Source organism: Euwallacea similis, chromosome 3, assembly GCF_039881205.1.
Source record: "Euwallacea similis isolate ESF13 chromosome 3, ESF131.1, whole genome shotgun sequence".
In the NCBI taxonomy this organism is placed as follows: Eukaryota; Metazoa; Arthropoda; class Insecta; order Coleoptera; family Curculionidae; genus Euwallacea; species Euwallacea similis.
The window spans coordinates 7,764,166-7,786,671 of NC_089611.1; the positions used below are offsets into that span (position 1 = coordinate 7,764,166).

Consider the following 22,506-nt stretch of genomic DNA (forward strand, 5'->3'; position numbering starts at 1 on the left):
CCAAAATAACTGCAAAACTCTACAACGTTAATCTAATTTAACTCTACTTGTAGCTCAAGTAGCCAAGATTCCCATGCTTAAGCTTGGAAAATAATAATCCTGTGTATCAATAAGACCCTATAAAAATTGAATAATGGTATATATTGACCTGACCTGATCAGGAACAAATTCGCTGATTTTTTTCCAAAAAGCCCAGTAAAATAAATTACCACATGCAAAAGAAATCAATGAAAACGGACTATGACCTGATGAATACAGGAATTCAAAATGGAACTGCCGATGACTAGGGCACAAATTTTTTTAAACCACAGATTTCTCGTGTGTCGATCATAAATTCATATTAGTTCAAACTAAAGTGAATGGTATTTACCCCTCTGCTTCCAAAAATATTAAAAATGCCGGCTCTCTTCTTGATCACTTTGCCCGTTATGGTTCCTTTCACCGTATAGCCTCCATCTTTGATTTTCCCTCCTAACTGTATGTTATTCAAATTATTAGAGCTCCCGGAGTCACTCCCGCCCTTTGACAAATCCTCAAAGGGAAAGTCCTCTGGAGGTTGAAAACCTGATTTATACTTTTCAATTACTAACAGAGTGTCCTAAAAAAAGCTAGATTTAAGATTTTCCTAAAAAGCTAGTTCCCAACGCACCTCTTTTTCGTTAATTATGTCCGCGGCCTTTAGGATACCATCTAGACATTTGTTGATGATAGGAAATACGTTTCGCTCTATATCTACACTACTCCTAATAAAGTTCTTTATGTTTTTGATTCGTTTTTCATCCAACTCCTGTAGTTGCCTGAAGACTTCGGGCAGTCCAGATCGGAAGTGCTGCTTCTGAAGCTGGTTGGTTTGTTGAAGTTGAACCGCGTACTCGTTTTTGGCTTGGTCGCAGGCCTGCGTTTTTTGTGCCATACTTGTTCGATGTTTTTCCACCTGTTCAATAAAATTTAAACGGTTTGCTGAGAAGATTGAAATAGAAATAGAAAATAGAAATCCTACAGGCCAATAATGAGTAAATTATCTACGAGAACGAGATTCAATATATATAATCAACCTAAGTACGTCGTTTACAAAACGACCACGTATTATTCAATATTTTTCATTATATCGCCCCAATCGTTGCAAGTAAAGTGCTATCAGATTATACAAACACATCTACTTAAATGCCTAGATGCAAGATGTGTTTGTACGAAAACATGATAATTATGTCAAAAACGTATATAGTGGCAGCATGAGGTCCGCCGAATAAAATGGAAAATTTGGAAGGTCCAAGGAAAATGCTAGATAATGTATTATGAAATTAACCATGTATACTATCAGAAACATATTTAGCTTTTAGAATTAACGAACGGCGTCCGTTAAAAATGTGTCTATTTTAAAGTATGTCAAATGTGAATAATAGTAACGAAAAATTAAATAACAATGATATAAGAAGAACGTATTAACCCACCTCAGCTCTAGATAAATTGAAATCTGCATCAGCCTTTTGAAAACCTTCAATGGCCTTTTCCGCCTCTTTGAACGCTTTGTCGTACGCCTTTTTTGCCCTCTGTAACGATTCTATCTGATTCTGCAGCGTTTGCGATAGTCTACTGCCCTCTTGAAGTTGTTTCTACAAATGCAGATATACATGATAATAAGCCCTGCAAACCACCAAAAGTAAAATACTAACTTTCCGTTCCTCCCTTAAATCCTTAACTAAAGCAGTCAGTTCCTTTATTACATTCGCTTGTAGATCTTCGGCAACCACTTCGTGTTGACCTGCTAGATCGTTTATTTCATTCATTAAGATTTTGAATGCCATGCATGATGTAAATCTGCAAAAAAATGGTTAACGTTAGAATTTAAGATTGAATAAAAATAATTAACATTAAAGTCGGGTTCCCACGACAGATCTGTGAAAGCTCGCGAAGTTGTATTATTTCCTAGAAATTTCGAATTCGGCAGCAGTGTTGAATGCAGTTAACCGATTGCTTCGAAGCGGAGTTCGGTAAACAATCAAGTGCGGTAAAGAGGGTTTCACAAGTACTAGGAATAATTTCTTGCATTAACTTCGTTATCCTTATAAGTTCAAGTATATAGTATGGTAAAATACACACACACACACAGTTAACCCATGGGATTAATATTAACAATGATTGCTGTAGTTCCACATATACAGGGCGCAGCTGAAATATGCTTAAATGTATGTCATTTTCTGAAGATTTATTTATCGTACAACAAAATTAGGAAAAAAACACGTATAAAACTCATTCAGAAATGCTATTTTATGTAACTGGTGTCACATCTCGCTTCGCTCGTTCCATTCGTCACATAAAATTATGTATTTCGTAACTGGTTGCTTGAATATACATATATTTTATACCTTTCATGGAGCACATTTTTTTGCAACTCTTAGCTCAATACAGATACAACTGATTAATGCTGTTTCCAGCCATATTTGTGACAAAATGAAAATTAGACTTTCCGCTGCTCTGATTTTAGTCGGATTTCAGTTGATCTAGAGGAATTTATCAACGTTCTGGGAAATATACAACAAGCACTTTCACAAAGAAATTCGAATATTCCTAATTTAGTCTTCACAAAATAAATAGTCCATGACTTCGAATACAAATCTTATATTACGTCGGTATGCCGGAATCGACGCTTTATGCTTTCTTGACTGGGACTTCAGTAGAATGTATATACCTATAGAGGTTTACACTATAAATACTCGTATACTTGTTAAGGCGTTATTACGCTGCTAAACTCAGAAAATCAATTAAGCAGATTGTTGTTACCATAAATAATTACCCAGTGCCTAATTAGTCATAATATCGGAACACATGCACAACCTTGAAAGTGCAGTTACTTTGGATCATCAAAGCGAAGTTTACAATCCGACTGTCTTTCAAGTTAGTTATTATACGTAATAAAGAGCATCGGTAGGTAGTTATCTACAGAAATGAACGTATATACCTACTTTAATCAACTTCAAGGTAAAGGTTCTATCAAGTGACTAGCGATCAAGAAGTAGTGCGTATTAGTTGTAAATAGGAGTACTACCTTTGAGTGAAAAGTTGATCTACCTATAGATTTTAGGGTGATGAAAGGGTTGAATGAAGATGTCACCATGATATTTCTAGACAACCAACTCCGAATGATTGATTTGGTATTTATATCCACCCACAACTAAATGAAATTAAGTGAGATTATCGATACAAACCTTCTTCAGACTAATTTCTCGATTGAGGTTCGCTGACCAACGTGCCGTGAGTAACCACTTTTATAATCGTTAATAATCAGAAGGTATTTAAAGTCAAATTAGTGGATTTCCTTGAACGTTGAATTCAAATGAATAGCAAGTGTGAAACATTTTTGCCATTGATGTCTCTCTTCAAAGCAATTATAACATTTTTCCCTGAAATTTTTTAACAATTATTCAAGAACTCAAATCAAACCAACGACTGATAGACTAAATGTTCCAGTATTTTTTTACCAGTTATACTTCCAATCTTTCAAGTTGCACCAGTAGATTGAATAACTGACCATTTATTCAATCTTCTGATGAAATATCAAAGTTTAAGTTATAACAATGAAGAAGTATATAATTTGAATCAATGTGTCTCATGTTCCAATCATCTCCAAATCATCCTAAAGGGACTTAGCTGAAGGAACTGCTAAATTTCGTAGTACTTCCTCATAAAAAGTTTAAATGGGCCACACTGTAAATACATTTCAGTTCTTCATGCTATTCCGAACTCCACTAAATAATCAGGCATGTTACATTTTAATTATAAATAAAACACAAATTTATATTTCAAGATGTCAAAATTTGATAAAAAAAGGTACGATTCTATTCGCAATGACATGGAGAAACGAAATTTTACTACTTTTTTATAGTTCTAATTTTGCTACAATTTATAAGGGTGAAAACACAACCCTAAAGGTTATAAAGCCACCCCAATTATATAAAAAATGTTATTTTTGAAGTAAAGTCCCATATCCCTCCTCTCTAAACATCTAATCTGATAAGTTACAAGGGTAAGGACAAGAAAAGCAACAGAAAAGCAATCATTTAAAAAAATTCAATTTATTTCTTCATATTATCACCAAGATATCTGAAATGCGTCACTGTACGTCGGAAGAAGAAAAATATTAAAAGTACCTTATTTTTCAAGACATGCGACATCTAGAGATCTCGGAGGCCATGAGCCTTGAATTAAATAATAATTTGTATTAACGTTATAGAACAAGACATATTTCGCCAGTTTTACCATCTTCTCATTTGTGGGCGAATCTTACGCATTTGTAGACATAAATTATATAATTAGTTTCTCTCCCTGAAAAAATGTTACCACGGTTTGAAATTCATATGTAAAAAATAAAACAAATCAAGATTTGTAAAAAATAAAATACAAAAAATATCAAACAAAAAACCAAGGTCAACTTTGGTTTGTTTTTATTCCTTTAAAACTTTTCTTGCTTCGTTAATTAAACTTTGTGACTTTCCTTGATTCTTTCATCCATAGTGACATTTTATCGAGATTGTCGAAAACGCTGTGTTATTTCAAATTTATATTACTGTTTAAACAATGTACAGTGACAAAAGCCAAATTTGTCATATGAGTGAGGGTAGAGATCAAGGAAATGTCAATTAGTCTGAATTCTTGCGTTGTGAACATTGTTGACAACGTGTGAACATTGCGAAATTAGAGATTCAGCATATTCCAAGTAAAATTTGTGGTTGATTTGGTTTTTAACCACACTCGTATGTGAAATTTGGCTACAGTCAGTGCCTGTTATTCATACCAGGGTAAAACATTGATATATATAAGCACAAGCTTTGATTTTCATGACACTGCCTGATTTTAATAGGTTTGAATAGTATATACGTACTACCGGCAATCGAGAATCAAAAAATAGATTGAGAACATAAAGCAAGCTCCCCTTTTACCTCTCATCAGGATTCATCAGGGCAAATGGAGTTAACAAAGCTGAAGAATCAACTGAAAGTCAACGTCAAATATGCCCACAAATTAGTAATGCTATTCGCTGGTTTTTTCGAATTGAAAGGAAAAAATTTGCATTTCTGAACATACTACAAGCAACGAACGCATATCTTTTAGACTTGATAAGCAAACCAATAACAACAAAGAATAACTCTGGTGATAATAGATACGTTTGCAAGCTTAAGTTTTTATTTAATTTCACTCTTGTCAATACCTTAAAAACTATGAATAAATTAGTCCCTAATCCCAAAGTGAAACTTTTAAGAAAACACAAACCCAAACCTCTGACCTTGCTTCGACTTAATGGTGATTTTCTGCGGTTATTACTGAAAACGAAACCGATTGCGCAGATTATTATGTCATCGCTGTTATGAAATTAATAAATGGGTTTAGAGATTTAGATCTGTCGTGGAAATTGATTAAGGCCGCGAGCACAAAAAACTCGGTGTTGAGGCTAAATAAGCAGCACAGGAAAGACAGTTGTTTGGTTCATAATTAGTTCTGCAGAGAAGATGAAAAAAATCGAGGTTTTCTGGTTAGACGACTCTCAGATCTCGAATTAAAGCTATACAGGGTGATTCATGTAACCCACACTTTAAAAAATGTTAAATAATTAAGAAAGACAACTTTCTCAAATTTGATATATGGCCATAATAGATATTTTATTTGATAAAAATAGTTCCACTATTGCAGTTTTACCAATTGTCTCTGAAGCTAATAGCAACATCGATATTTCAAATAAAACACCCAGTAAATTGAGCCATTTTTGGAATAGTACAGAAATTCTAAGCATCTTTCGAGTAGTATAGCATATTCTGCCTTTAAACTACTTCCGAGGTAATGACGTTCGAAATATAGCACTTTATATACTTTCTAGTCGCAATTTTTCAATGGTTAAAGTTATGTAAAAATGGTTTTAACATCTATATCTAAACTTTTCGAGAGGAGTCTAAACTTTCAGTTTGACACATGCTAAAATTTTTGACAGATGTCAAATTTTGTATTGGTCTTTATCTTGACAAGTTCTGATAAGAATGTGAGAATTCGGTATAACTCAAACCGTTCATAAGATACGGTTCTCAAAAGTACAAAAGCGTCGTATTTCGAACGTCACTATCTCTAAAACGGCATTTCTATGTGGCAATTGGTTTCAGATACAATTCGCAACTCTGTGGTAGTGACACTATCTCTATAAACTAAAATATGACCTACCATAGAGGTAACCCAGATTTGAGGAAGTTTTTTTTTAAATTTTCTAAAATTTTTTAACGAGCGCGCTACGTGACTCACCTTGTATAATATCTAAATCTACAGCATTTCTATTTGCAGCTTTTTAGGCTAACTTCCTAATTTCATTTACCACTTCCGCACCAGTTTCTCGCCTTCAAAAAGAAACTCCTGTGGATAATTACCCAGTTTACATATCTCCTAATAAGTGTATTGGTAATATCTGATAATAATTAACGTCCACAATTGGCAGGATGTAAAGGGGAATTTTAATAGGCATGTATAAACATTCAACCTACACTTCCTTAAGATTGAAGATTCTAACCAGAAAGGAAACAAAACTTTCTCTTCTTTTACATGGGTACGCCAAAAATTAACAATAACAAATAAATTTATAATAATTAATTCAGAGTAGACGAATAAATTAATTGCAGTGGCAAAACTGGTGAGAAATTTCACTTTCTATTATTTCCACTTACCACGTGTTTGATTCATGACTCTGTTATAATATTTGGTCTTATACGGCTTAGACTGAGCTTGGAAGTAGTATTGTATTACAATTAGGTTCTTTTCATTTTATAGCATTATTGCGAAGGGAATTGATATATGTATGTCGTGGCACAAAGTAGCCACAACAAAGTATTTTTGGCAGAGGAAGTTATTTATGGAACCCGAGCTTTACAACACGTATTTTTACAACTTCCAGATTTATAGTATATGATTATTAATCGAAACTGTTTTCAAGTGGAAGTGTGTTTATTATTTACATTTCCTGCCGACGAATGCAAAATATAATATTGATATAAATAAGAGCGAATTACAATAACCCAGTTTAATGTAACTGTCCATATCACCGAAGTATTTAATATTCGTTTGCAGGCATATATTTATGTACAAATTTAACGGTACATTATTCTGAAATCCTGTACCATGGAATTGTAGTAGAAGAGATTTTAAGTTGTTATTAAAATACTATTCCATTTAAATCTGTGTCACTTTGTGATCTAAATATGAAATAATATTAAACATTTAGGAACATCTCCAAGGGTACAAATCGGTAAAAGATACAATTATTACAGCACCAATAACCACGCTTTCACTAGTGAATATTCCCCAAGTTACGGCGTTTTAGTAAATATCACTACCCTCAGTTAGTTCAGGTTAGTGTTTGCACGGTACTCCTATTTAAACAACAGATTAATCGTAGTAAAAATGTTCACCACACAAATCATAATTTTCTCCAGAGGCGTCATCTTGTGTTCATACCAGATGTAGGGTTGATCGAAAAAATCATGTAGTAACACAATATATAGGGTGTCCCATAAGTAATAGGACAAAGAGGAACGGCAGATTCCTGACATCAAAATATTAAGATCCGAAAACGGTCAAATTTTAAGATTTCTAATAAGTATATCTTTTTTGTTTAGAATTTTAAACAGAATAATAATTTTAATTAATGGGGCTACTGGAGCTACGTAGAAAAAAATTAGAGCCGTTTTAACTAGCCAAGACGTTTTAAAGTGGCGCCCCCTATTAGTGACAATGAAACCGACAGTCCTAACCAGTTTCCCAAGTCCAAAAACCCCCGTATACCAAATTTTAGTACCATAAGTCAAAAGATGTTAAAGATATGAAAAAAAATCAAAAATAAACTTTAACACCCTGTATCTCTGTTAATATGAACTTTCGGAATACAACAATTACGCTGGATCTTAATATTTTGATGTTAGGAATCTGCCGTTTCTCTTTGTCCCATTACTTTTGGGACACCCTGTATACAAAATAATATATAACAATATAACAAAATTCTCACATTGATTGATGTGAGGATTGATGACTTGGCACTACACGGTGGTAATTCACCCAAAATAATAAATCAAAAAGCAATTTCTTAAATACAAATATTTGAATGTGCTATGGAGGAACAAACAAAAATTTGCAATGTAAATCATAACACTCTTTCCATAATAGTATACTTACAGTGCGGTTTTTTAAAGCGCAATATAAGATTTTTTACGTTTATTACCCCACTTTGAATTCGGTTTTACCTCATGTTGTGTCCAGTTCTGGTAGAATTGATATAAAAAACTTGATATAAGAAAATTTGAAAGTCCCAAGTTTGGGCTAATTGGTAAAATAAAGTTAAAAATCATTTAAGAAATAATATCTAAAATTCTATTTTTAGAACTTAGTTTTGTGCGCTATCATTAACATAAATCTCTGTTTTCTACAACAATTACAAAACATACAACAAAAAAAAAAGAAAAAAAAAAGAAAACCTTCCTGAGCTTCCTATCAGCCTGTGATAACGTAGGTTTACTGCACGCAGTTACTAGCTGAAAGTCGCACTTCATCGCACGTGTGCAGTAAAGTTTTATCGCAGGCAAAATCAGAGTGGCATGCGTCATTGCTAAAACTGACAACAGCGTTTTCACGCTTTTTTATCCAAAATTTTCCTGAAATCCTGAAACTTATAATTTTCCAAGCATCCAAATTTTTTTAAAATCAGCTATTTAATTGTTTTTTTTTTCAATTTCGCTCCATTTTAAAGTCAATCGACCCCCAATAGCAAGATTTCATAAATGGTAACTTTGTCAACAGTCCAGAAAGTAAAATTTAGCTGCTAATTTGTATCCAAAGGCTGTTAAATAAATTATATAACCAAAACCCATTAAACATTTAATCATAAATGAAGAAGGTCTACGTGACAACAGGTGCTAGAGGATTGTCAACATCAATAGACGCATAATGTACTTTCTCCGGTATTTTTAAACTGTACTGTTCTTATTTATATTCAGTCGAAGCAGGCACCTACCTTTGGCACGATAGGTAGGTCATTTTATACAAAATTCTGGGTAAGTAGTTTCTATCGATTATCTGCTAGTCGATTTATAGCATTGAATATCAGAGTCTGTAATCAGTTTATGAACATCTATCCTGATTTGGGCAGTGGATCTATAGACATACAGGCAACTAAATGTGGACAATACTGTTTTTCTCCAAAGTATTTAATTCAGCTTTCTCAATAATAAGTATAGGTAACTATTATGGCTGCACTAACCGCAAAGAGACAGTACCTATTGCAGCAACAAAAATAAGGTTAACAGACCATCGCCCGGGTAATCAAAGAATATCAAGTAAATGGATTGATTGGATGAACATCTTTGTAGATGTTTACAATCATACAACATTTACACTAAACAGAGAATTGGCAGATGGGATATCAGTTTAACGGGATTTCAACGGGTGTTTAGATACAGAGATAGAAATACTTACTGGTAATCTTCTTCGTCTTTCTTTTTGGGCTGGTAGCTTTTCACTAGTCGCCTGAAATTGATATATTTGAATTACTATTAAGTTGATTAAATCTAAAATTATTAAATATACAAAAAATGCACACAAGGAAAAAATTAAAGATATCGAAAATCAGTATCCCATACAGCTCCAAACTTTGCGAAAGGTATAATTTCCATGTGTCTTCTATGATCTGAAAAGTCATCTTATGGTTTTCGATGAGTAACTATAAAAAGGTTCATTAAAATCATTAGAATATTCTCTGTAAGATGAGCCAAAAAACGTCTGCAAAAAAATTGAAAATGTTGGATTTGATTGACAGAGATTCGATAAATAAAGACTTAATTTTTTAGAATTTGTCGATTTTTTTGGAGTCGTTTTATAGGGAATATTCTATCGTCCTTAATCAGCTAATTATCATTAAATAAAAACTAAATTATCATTTTCCGTTGAAGACCATAATATGACCTTTCAGACTACGAAAAACACATGGAGCCTGTATCTTTGGCAAAAAGTTTGGACTATTTAAATTTAAATATTGATTTTCATTTCTTCTTACATGTATGTGAGTTATTCACTCCATATTGTTCCAAATGTCATATGACATTAGTGCTATTTTTGAAACGGCAACAGTTATAAAGTCGGTTAAATTAGAAATAAGTTGTGTTTTTTCGAATCCTTTGAACCCCTTTAGCACAGTTACTAAATTATTTTTAGTTCTTGATGTAAAATTGTTTCAAGAAAAAAATTATAGATAGATATTTTAATTAATCCGTATCCCATAAACTTTGGTTTATGAAATACTGATCTGGACGTTTTTTGTTCTTAAATAAAAGTAAAATTTAATGCGTACTAATTGGAAATCTAACCACAATAGTATATTTTCTAAAATTTCATAACACAAAATTCCACAGAAAAATTAAATTCCACAAATACAGGGTAAGTTATTAAGGGTGAATAATAAAAATTTTAAAAATAATTAAATTTGAAGTATCTAGTTACTCTAAGATTATCAAAAGTTTTTGTCTTGTGACGCAAAGAGGATTCAGAATGGTCAAGTTGTCACGATTCTTGTTCCATTTTATCTGAATTTGTTTCACTCTTTCAATCATTTTTGTCATGCCTGTGCGTTCGTATAATAAATGATGAAATCTTACTTATAATTCTGATTTTCAGCTGTATTCGGTTATCGGGTTTTCGGGGCCGGAAAGCGAAATGATATAGTGATCAAAAAGAAAACAATATCAGATTCCATGTTGTGTAATCAAGTCAGGAACTACACGGACCTACCGTTTAATGCATCATCTTGTCCAAGTTTGGGCTGTTTCAAGACCCTGCACGCGTAGGTTTCACTCGAATTTACATTATGCTAATTGGTTAGAACTCTAAATTCGAAACCAACCGATTTTATGTAACATTGTGTTGTTACCTATGTACGTGTGTGCATATCTGAGAGAAATGTTTACTTTCCCTTGATGGTTGCGTTTTTTATAGCGTTTCATGGGATACTCTTTGTATTGTTTTAACCTTTATTGCCATGTCGGTTCTATTCACTTCGAAATCTTCGTTGGGTAATAAACCAGACTAAAAATATGCACGAAGGCGGTTAAAAATTAAAACCGGTCAATGCCTTTGTTTCTCCTATGTGTCATTTATTCGTGTTTGGCGAGAAGCAAAATGATCAAAGAAAATTGATTTTGTTAAATCAAGTTGCAGATTTTTTCGGTTTTCATTTTCCCGCATCGTAAAATTGAGTCATAATACGTAGTCTCGTGTACACATACTGTAGCGGATAAAAGTGGAGCAACATATGAAATTTTGAATGATTACGAAAATTTTAACTAATACTTAGTAGCATTACCATTGTTTTTAATAACTTCAATGCATCTATTCCTCATAGACTTTATTAATTTATTGATGGTTTCTTCTGAAATGAAATTCCATGCAGTTGAAATGGCGGTGAATAATTCTGCGGAGTTTCTAAATTTTTGTAGATTCTCTGTCCTTATTTTACGGTCTACTATCTCCCGTAAGTTCTCTATTGGATTAAGATCGTGACTTCGAGCAGGCCACAGCATTACATTTACCCGTTGTTTTTCCAAATATTTTTTTATTATTTTCGCAGTATGCTTCGGGTCATTGTCATGTTGAAAAATCCATGACAATGACAAGTTTTCCTCTGCAAACGGAAGCATATGATCCGTTAATATCTCCAGATATTTAAACAGGTCCATAATGCCCTCTATTTTTATCAATGGTCCCATTCCAAACCCGGAAAATGATCCCCACACTAATACGTTACCCCCACCAAATTTAATTGTGCCTTTAGTGTGCTTTGGCTTGTACCTTTCATTTGGAGGACGCTTGACATATCGAATTCCATCCGAGGAATACAAATTAAATTTACTCTCGTCAGAAAATAGCACAGTTTTCCATTTTTTGAAAGTGGTCATTTGCAAAACGGAGCCGGGCCATCCTGTTCTTCTTAGAAATGAAGGGATTTTTAGCGAGTCTGCGGGCATTCAAACTTTTTTCTTGTAAGCGTCTTCAAATCGATCTTACAGAAACACCAAAGTCACTACATTCCTGTGCAACATCAACTGCTATTTTATGTGGATCCCCTTTCGAAATGTTCACAATTTTATTGTCTTCAACTCTTGTTGTCTTCCGAGGACGACCTGTTTTTGGAGGACTCACTACACTTTTGCGAATTTTGTAGGCACTCAATACTCTATAGATTATAAAGCGATTAAAATTTAATTCTCTAGCAATATCACTTTGGGACATTCTAGATTCAAACTTCGAAACAATTAATTGTTTCAATTGTACTGAGAGGGATTTACCACGAGACATATTTGCTGGTTTTCACCAATAATACTAAACACAATAACTCAAATGTGTTTGAGAAAAAAAGACGTCAGAAAGAATTTTATATATTGTTGCTCCACTTTTGTCCGCTACTGTATATATACAGGGTGGTCCAATTGCTATGGGTTACTAGTGCTATCTTCTAAACTGTAAACGTTACAAGTTCGGTTAAATTAGACAAAAGTTGTCAAATTTGATGACAAGTTAAGATCTTAAGGCACTGTTGCCAGAATTTGTTCGGTTTCGGAAATATTAGGAAAAACGAAATTTTGCCAAAAACATGTTTCGTTTTCTTATGGTTTTCATTTGTCTTTTAGAAACTATAAATTTTATTTTGCTCTAATCCTAAAACTCTAATATAGAACAAAATAAATTAGGTACCTCTGTTGAAATAAGAAATTAAATTAATGGTCCAGATCATTGTTGAATTAGAATCCAGGTCCATATTTAAAAAATTGAAGTTAGTGTCGATATCTCAGAAATTTAAAGTGCTACTTTTTAAGACTTAACATTAGTGTGTAGAGCTTTAAAAACCAATAAAATATGGTAAAAAAAACGTTTTTCAAAAATCCTTAATTTTCGATTTATTTACAAAAAACGCTTTCGTAAAAATTTTGTTTTTTCCCAATACTTTCGAAACCAAACAAATTCTTGCAACAGTGCCTCGAGACATTAACTTGTCATGAAATTTGACAACTTTTGTTTAATTTAACCAAACTTGTAACGTTTACAGTTTAGAAGATAGCAATAGTGGACCATAGCAATTCAATTTGCTCGCAGACAATGGATGCCTATAGTATTATAATAGTGAAATATGTGGGCGTTAGCGTAAATTACACAACTACATATTACACCCCGCCTTAACCGGGTAAAATTAAATATATTATTAAACGTAATCGTCTAGTATATGTCTCGTCAATAGTCACGTGGTATAAGTATACCGGAAAAAACTCTCTAACAATTTCACTGTACGTCTTTGGGGGTAATCCGCAGCAACACCTTGTATTACATGTCTATGTCTTTACGATAATGCAGAATTCCTGAGATTTTTTCCTATAGCTTTCATCTTACCTCGGCCAGCCATTACAATGACGTTTTATTGCACTTTATTATCATTTAAGCGAATTTAATGGCCCACTTTATCGTAGATTTCAGATTTCTGATGTTGAAACACTCGCGACTCATTTAAATGAAACGTAAACTAATGAAAATTATCGTAGATTGCTTTTTGGGAAGAAGCTTTTCTTGTTGAATGTGATATTACGTATATGATTAACCTTCTTGGGTTTGAAAAACGCGTTAGAAACAGTTTGGGACTTTGTGACTCTGAAACTCTTTTCGTTTGGCGATAAAAAAATCTTCAATAGAAATTTTAACATACATCATGTTTCATGTAAAAAGATATGGAGGGGTGAGGTATGCTCAGGTTTTGACCCAGTTATAAATTGTGCTGTATATTTACAAAATATTTTCTGACTCCCAGCGCCCTCTACAATTTATATTAAATGTAGTGACCTCAGTAAATATGATAAAAAACTCAGAACAAATTTTTATACCAGGCTAAAACTAGATTCAAATTTAGATACAGAATTGTCTTTTTTTACATCGGACGAGATAAATATTCGATTGTTGAATAATTATTAATGCACGGAAAACATGTAGCAAACCTGCAAAAAAATGAGAGGTCAAGCAGAAATGGAAAAAGCATTTGGCCAACCTGAAGAACGCGCTCTTACTTATTGGTTTCATCAGGCATATGTGCATAGAAAGTAGACACACAAATATGCTGCGTATGTATGCCCGAAAACATAGGCACATACAGATGTAGCATGGAAAAAATGGACGAAAAAAAGAGAGAACTATAAGCAAGCATCAGTTCGCCCTTTGGTGGAAACACTCAAAGTTTTCTCAAATTCAGGGATAAGTTGAATATTGACGGAAGCTTCGGTATAAATACCTGCTGTGTTATTCATCCAGGAGTGGTCCCCAACTTTAATTCATCAAGAAAGTTCATCATTTTAAAGTATTCACAGCACTCTAGTGCTTAACGGAATATCGACCCATGACACACGCTTGGAACACTTTTTATCTACAGGGTGATTTTTTTTTTTGGTGTGCCTACCATTGCTATCTCCGAAACGGTGAGAGTTACAACTTCGATTAAATTAGACTAAATTGGCCCCTTATGGAGCTGATTAAGGAAACCGCTGTAAAGTTGCCACATTTTCAGTAGTTTCCTAGATATTTGAAAAAGTATGAAAATGGTCCAAAACTTCAATCCCTCGTATTTCGTATACTATGTGTGACAGAAAAGAAGTATAAATTACAAAGTTTCACAACTTTTTACTCTCTACAAAACGACATATCGAACGTCATTGTACAACTTTTAGTAACTAAGTAATCGATATCAACTTCATTATTTTAAATACGGACCTGGAATTTTTATTTAATATTTCGAAAGCGCTTTTTATTCCCGACAGACCCATATATAATATGTTTACATTTATTAACGTTTCAACCCGCATAATTCATCATCAGACTATTTTTTATTTACCTTTTTAAACTACACTACGTACTAGGTCACTATGGAAACGATTTTCTAACAAGTTTTACATTTATTTGTCAAATAAAGTTATTTTTAGATTTATTTAAACCTAACCGCTGAATAGGAAATAACGGCCCAATATTATGGCCACCTCGTTCTCCCGATATGACTCCAATGGATTTTTCTATTTGGAGAATAATTAAAAACAAAATTTATAAAACCCCACCAGAAAATATTGACGACTTAAAAAATAAAATTATCTTTGCGTTTCAAAGCATTACACCCAGAACACTTAGAAGCATCCAGAAAAAACTAATAAATAATGTACGGTTATGTCTAAGTGAGAATGGGAGACACTTTGAACATTTAGGATAATTATAGGTTAATAAGAAAGAGTATGTAGTGTAGTTTAAAAAGGTAAATAAAAAATAGTCTGATGATGAATTATGCGGGTTGAAACGTTAATAAATGTAAACATATTATACATGGGTCTGTCGGGAATAAAAAGCGCTTTCGAAATATTAATAAAAATTCCAGGTCCGTATTTAAAATAATTAAGTTGATACCGATTACTTAGTTACTAAAAGCTGTACAATGACGTTCGATATGTCGTTTTGTGGAGAGTAAAAAGTTGTGAAACTTTGTAACTTAAACTTCTTTTCTGCCACAAATAGTGTACGAAATACGAGGGATTGAAGTTTTGGACCAGTTTCATACTTTTTCAAATATCTAGGAAACTACTAAAAATGTGGCAACCTTACAGCGGTTTCCTTAATCAGCTCCATAAGGGGCCAATTTAGTCTGATTTAATCGAAGTTGTAACTCTCACCGTTTCGGAGATAGTAATGGTAGGCACACCAAAAAAACACCCTGTATATTTCTGCATAAAAAAGTTAAGTTACATTCCATTAGGACCAGGTATTCCAACCGATTGGTACTAACTAAACGAAAAACGTCGAAACATGAAGAATAAGTTTTCGATCAGTAAAAGAATAAATTTCCCGTAAGCATAAGAAAATTGTAACAAGTTCACAAGAAAACTGAAATGCTACGTATAATGGATAATAACAAATATCAAGAATACTCTGAGCCAAGTTCAGCATCCAGAGAAATAACAAAAAAAAATTATAGAGAAATAAATATCGTTATTCTTGATAATTGGAACGTAAAAATTATACACAGATGTTTCATGGCTACGCTTTAAATTAATCTTCGAACTCAAGGTCTATGTAGTTCACGTCGCTTGTATCTTTGCACTGATTTAACTAGACGACATCCAATAAAATTGTGAAAAACAAAAATAACTAATTGTTCCGGGGCAAAACACGAAGTAACACTAATACGCAATTAGGTGTAAGGCCTACAAATATGTGTACGATAACATCAATGAGCAATGCCAATAACAATAATTAATAGAACCGTAATGTCATTATTTTCGATTCTTCGCATAATTGTGCGAACGCTCCTTATCACGATTCCAGGCGAATGCAATTTCATATTGCCATTAGCTGGCCATCGGGTTGTAATTAACAAAGAGATAAAATAATGTCGAAGATAAGAGCCAAATAAACTAATAAAATGATTCATGGCATTTTATTTCTTACCACGGCGCAACGTTTATTTATTACGTAGGACTGGAATTTAAATTATGATCTTTAAGAAATTGACCTTACTACACAAGAAACAAGTCAATCAAAAACGAAACACGTCTTGAAGGAATGTGAACCACTAGTAGGATTTGTTGACGCAATTAGTTCAAGAACACGATGATTTCTTAACATGCCGAAGGAATTGAAATTTCTATCCGTTAGACAGGTTTCACATTGTTCTCACAACAGGAATGTTGCGAAAAAGTTGATTCATGCTGTCACCGAACACACACAACATTTCGTAGTATTAAATAGGCAATAATCTCTTACTATTTTTACGTGCTGGAGATAAACATATTATCCATAACCGAAAATTACTATTAAGTCATGATAACACTTCTCAAAAATAGGAATAATTATGAAATATGTCACACTGATTTATTCGACTATATCAAAACGACAGCAAAGTCCAAAAAATATTTTACACATGCACACATGCATATGTGTGTCGTCATTTCTGAGCTATTAGGCCCAATCAAAATATTAACGAAAAACAGTCCATTTTGTAAATTTCTTAATAATCATTACATCAACTTCAACATACCTATCAGATAACAATATTGTATTTTTGTGCTAATTTTCAGTTCTCTGAACATCATTTCATTCATAACTATAGACGGCAGATCGCATTTTTATTGTCTATATCATTTATATCAAATTACCGGTGATAAACTAGACCTTAAATTTCATACATCACTTTGCAACATTGCAATATACTGATAAAATACGTTTCCTTAATTTTTGGCTAGATTTTAAATATTTTTTCTGTAGATTTTTCTGCATTTTCGAACGTTTTTTTCTTTTTTTTAGATTTTCCGATATTCTTTAACATTTTTTGCATTTTCTCCATTTAGGACCGCCTAACATTAGCTCACATTTCCTGGTAAAAACATTAGCAGATCAAAATAATCATTTAACTCTAGAATGCTACCTGGAGTACACCTGTACCTCAAAAAGGAAAAAATATTCTATTTTTTGCTAGTTGACAACATCGATTTGTTCTTCACAGTAGTTTCATATCACCGATATCCTGTCCTGATGCAGGCTTCGTTAGTTTGATTTGTGTTTATATTCTAAGTGTAGATTGTTTGGGGTATAAAGGAACCCCAGGGTACTCTTTATGTACCAGAAAATATGGGTAGCATTCTAGGGTTAATTCAACATTCAAGTTGGTTATCTTCAAACTATTTCATTCGTTTTGTGGTACAGTCTTCACTGTATCATTTGGGGTCGGCTTCTTTTACCGCAATATGAAAATGAACTAATCCAGTTTTTAAACAGGCTTTCATGCAAAATTATCAGTAATTTTAATGGACTTGTGCAATTACCTTCAATGATAATTGTCCGGCAAGGAACGATAATAGTTGCTCGCTAAGTGCATGGCAAGTACCTTGGCAGGGACCAGTCTATATACTGTGAGGCTATAAATTGCCCCCTCTCCTCCCACTGCCTCTGCTAACGTTTTAACAAATCATTTTTTTTTAATTCAAGCGCAGCATTAAATATGACAAAAATACTATGTTTTAAGTTATTTTTTTAAGTGTTGCTTACGTCGCCAGTAGCGCAAAATAGTCGATTTTTTAAAATTGAAACATTAGTCAAGTGATACCTCAAACTAAAGGTATTTCAAAACTACATTCAATGGTGTATTGCAATTCAAAATCAATTGATTAGCTTTTGAGAAAAAAAAACTATAAATTTGGTAAAAAATGCAATACAAACCTAGTTAAATAGTATGTAAACAATGAAAAAACTTAATTGTTGATAAGAAGTTGGTTTGTTTTCGATTTTGTGCTCACAGACAGTCTTTGGTGAAAAAAAGACTAAATAAATAGATAAAACCAATTAAAGGCTGTGTGACATAAGCAACATTTAAAAAAATAAGAAAATGTGAAAAGATAGTTTTATTTTTGCCCTATTTAATGTTGCTTTTGCATTTTAAAAAATAATAATTTGTTAAAAAGTTAAGGGGGCCAACAAATTAAAGGGCGACAATTTAAAGTCGCACGATATTTCTGTAGCCTGTATACATATAGCTACACAATAAGAATCTTTGAAACTCAAAGTATAAACTGCTGTTCAAAACAAATGGAAAAATATTTCTTTAAAATAATTTCCATGATTCGATATCTTCGGAATAATTGAATCGATTTCAATAATACAAGAAAATTTTGAAAGTCAATTATCTATTTAAAAACTTATGGATGATTAGTTTGGTTAAAATTATTCCTATTTATAAATTATACAAGGTACTACAAAAAAGTTAGAATTGGAGTAATCACAGTTTTGTTAATTTTTACTTTAGGTGTGTTATATCGGCAGCTTGTAAACTGAACCTATACATATCAAAAGCGACTTCTTGGATTTTGATTTGAAGTCCCAGAAAAATTACAAGCGATTTTCAAAAAGTGCGGATTTTCATAATTCAGGTTATTTAATCATCGGACGCTTTAATATTTCTATAACAATAAATAACTTAATTTAATGTAATTGAAAAGCTTCTTATTACTAAATGTTTGTGACGATTGAAATGGGCTCTTTTTGGAAGACTCTCGTAATTTCCTTCACAAAACTTCAAATTAAAATCTAAAAAATTACTTTTGTGATACACGTTCAGTCTGCAAGCTTCCAGTGTAATAAGATATATAAATTTAAAATTGACAAAATGGTGATCACTTCAATTCTAACTCTTTTGCAGCATCTTTTTAATTACCTTGTATAATGCAAAAATAGGCATAATTACATAAATTAATCCATCCCACAAATGTAGAAAAATTGAGCTTTCTAAGTTTTTTTAATAATTGAAATCAGTTCAGCTATTGTTATTCCGAAGACATTGAAATGTAAAAATGGCCAATAAAAAGATTAGTCCCGTTTGTCTAAACGGCGTCGCGAATTAAAATCCAGAGCATTACAGCAATATCTAATATCAGAATAAATAATTCATATAGGCTGCAAACTGGACCCTATAGACCTGACTAGACTTTCATTTCTGGCACTAAATACGGGCGCGGAAATTTCATGACGGTTTCACCAATGAGTAAAGGAGGTAGTAGTGGCAGTAAAAAGAATATTGCAGCTATGAGGCAAAAAATTACAAAACGAAAGAGAGAACGTGGTAAAAATGAAAGCCAACCATTCCCACTTTCTATGGTTGATACAGCTAATATAAAAATCTTCCTAAATATCAAACGTGACTATTAGCCAAATTTACAATACGTAGATCTAAAGCAGGCGCAAACAACTTATCCCTCGAGTTTCAAAAGTATTAAAGAGTCTCAAGAAATCAGGAAGAAAGTCATCTGGCTTTTGTCAAGTTATTTTTTGACTTTGCTGTTTAACAACTCTGAGAACTTCAGATTCCTGGTCAATATACTTGTTATATACATACTTGTGTTGACATAATAACACGGGAAGAAAATGTTCATGAACAGAAACCAATCAGAGGGTAAGAAAAAGAACATCTGTGAACTTTTTCTTTTAAAATTTAGAAAAGTCTTGGGAACGTAAATGAAAACCCAAAGCGAGACCAAGAAAAACTGCTCATTATGAACTTTCGTTTTTTTTTTAACGACAGAAGCCATTAATAAATAAAGAAAATTCTCAAAAAGAAAAATTGTAACATCATATGAACAGGTAATTAGCGAAAAACGGACACTTTAGAAAGATAGAAACAATTAAAAAAGGACAAAAGAAGAAATATAATAAGTGTTCATGAATGTCTCCTTAACCATCTTTCCTTGTCGATTCTTTTAGAGCCAGAAAAGCTGTAGACATTCTATGGACATATGAATGGAAGAGAAATGTCTTTAAACGAGTAATAACAATATTACAATGAAACGTTAGTACATTCTAATGTTTTGCATAATTTACCGCTTCAAATCCTGTCTGCTGCTGAAACTATCGCATGTTCAAATACATTTGTGATAAACTTTTTAAAAAATCTGATGAGTTATCGTCATATTACGAAACCTTATATTCCTACAGTCTACAACTACTAAAAGGTGGAATGTATGTAAAACGCAATATCTTGAAATTTTATGATTGAAACAGTAATTCACAGTATATAATGGAATAATTAGTAATCAACGCCAAGAACCAGTATCTTGACTAAAATATTTTATAATTTAAAATTAACTCGACCTTCATGTGTGGAGCTTGAAATATGCCATTCTCTTTTAGCTAAAGGATATACGATTTTCCTTCTTCCATCAAAACTATTAACACATAGGTACTTTTGGTAGATTAGTCATATTTACATTTGAACATACACCCCAAGATAGCAGCCGAAATGGAAAACTGTAGTTTAGATTAAGTCAAGGCCTACTACATGTTACAAAGAGATACTACTACTAAAAGTATCAGTAGATCAAGATCCATTGGGTTTACACTTAAATGTTACAAATTTACAGCGAAAAAACAATATGGCTGGTATAGGTAAAAACCGGTGACTTAATATAAAACTTACCTTAACTTATAAGCGTATTCAGACTCTATCGTAGCTCTATCCCTCACAAAATGTCCATATTTCTCTAAAAAATCTATTCCTTTTAACGTGTGTATCGACAGGTTGTCGTACTGATCCTGTAACAAAAAATCATTGTTACACAACTTGAAGATCTAATGTTAATATTATGTCGATTTTTACAAGGAAATAAAGCTATTACCATGGCAAATCCATGAAAATCGTTACGTCTAGTATTGTTTGACCTCACGCAACACGTTAGCTCTTTACCATGTATGCAAGAATGCAATTGCCGGAGGTCAACGCTTTTTAAATTTATTGAATGGAACTTTAGAGAATAGCCATGAAGTCCGTATGGGCATTGTCGGCACAATGGCCCCGGCAACCAAACGCCCATGATTTGTTTACTATTTTGTTTATAATATTAGCGTATTCCTGGAATAGCTATTTCATAGCACAGTATTTTTCCGATGTGTTTACGAAACAAACTACTAGAAACTCGCCTGTTTACCATCGGTTTTTTTAGGGATGCCCCACATATTTTCAGGCAATTAGATACATTTGAATTTCTGATTAAATTTTTTTTTCTTGCAACGAGTGACATGCAATCAATATTCCGACGTTAGTGTCACCACTTGTTTAAATGGGATTTCAAATTTAAAAAAAAACTTGATAAGATACATGAAAAAGATCTAAAGAGTTTGTAAATACCACATGCCTACATAATTTAACCATATTTCAAATTATTTTATAAACTACAATATACAGGGTGCCTCTAAAAGGTCTTTACAACGCTCTACCATAGGTAGCTGAGATCAAAATAAAACGATTTAACCACATTTGCCTTAGTCCAAAAGTTGATAATAACCGAGCTACAGGGTGGCACACAGCAACAGGGGTTAATTTTATTCGTCGCATTAATTTTTGTGTGCGTGTAAATGGTGGGCATTTTGAACAGTTTTTTAAGTAATTTTTTAATGTTATTTTTAATATTAAAAAATAAAAATTTAGAAAATTACATTCCTTTCCATTTACTTTACAAGCGTTTCTCTCGAAAATGATTGCAGTTAGCGACTTGATTAAGGTATACCTTTTTTAAGCTAAAATACCGCGCCAATACGTTTTTTCATCCAAAACTGGTTTACTGTTAAAAACAAAAAAGTTTGAAGGACCTGAACAAGTACCTAATGCGTATACGTGGGGCCCTCTGTGATGTACCGAAATTTTGTTTGTAGACATGAATCCTTCATCCCGAAAAACCCCCTTGTAGAAAATTTCATGAGTTTTCCTCTTGCCATTTAATAATTTATGGCTAAAAATTGAATTTTACATTTCAACTTTGCCACCCTGTAGCTCGGTTATTATCAACTTTTGGACTAAGGCAAATGTGGTTAAATCGTTTTATTTTGATCTCAGCTACCTATGGTGGAGCGTTGTAAAGACCTTTTAGAGGCACCCTGTATCTT

At 32.8% G+C, this 22,506-nt stretch overlaps 1 protein-coding gene across 7 annotated transcripts in view; it reads right to left on the minus strand.

The window, feature by feature from the left end:
* Cip4 (formin-binding protein 1-like Cip4) overlaps window positions 1-22,506 on the minus strand; it is a 62,092-nt gene that overhangs the window by 15,232 nt on the left and 24,354 nt on the right. For all 7 annotated transcript variants that reach the window (XM_066406828.1, XM_066406831.1, XM_066406827.1 and 4 more), the window contains exons 2-7: window positions 21,044-21,159; window positions 9,496-9,546; window positions 1,674-1,818; window positions 1,452-1,613; window positions 650-934; window positions 371-598 (exon numbers count right to left, since the gene is read on the minus strand). In XM_066406828.1, the coding sequence (XP_066262925.1) occupies window positions 371-598; window positions 650-934; window positions 1,452-1,613; window positions 1,674-1,818; window positions 9,496-9,546; window positions 21,044-21,159 (987 nt within the window). The remainder of the gene's footprint in view (window positions 1-370; window positions 599-649; window positions 935-1,451; window positions 1,614-1,673; window positions 1,819-9,495; window positions 9,547-21,043; window positions 21,160-22,506) is intronic.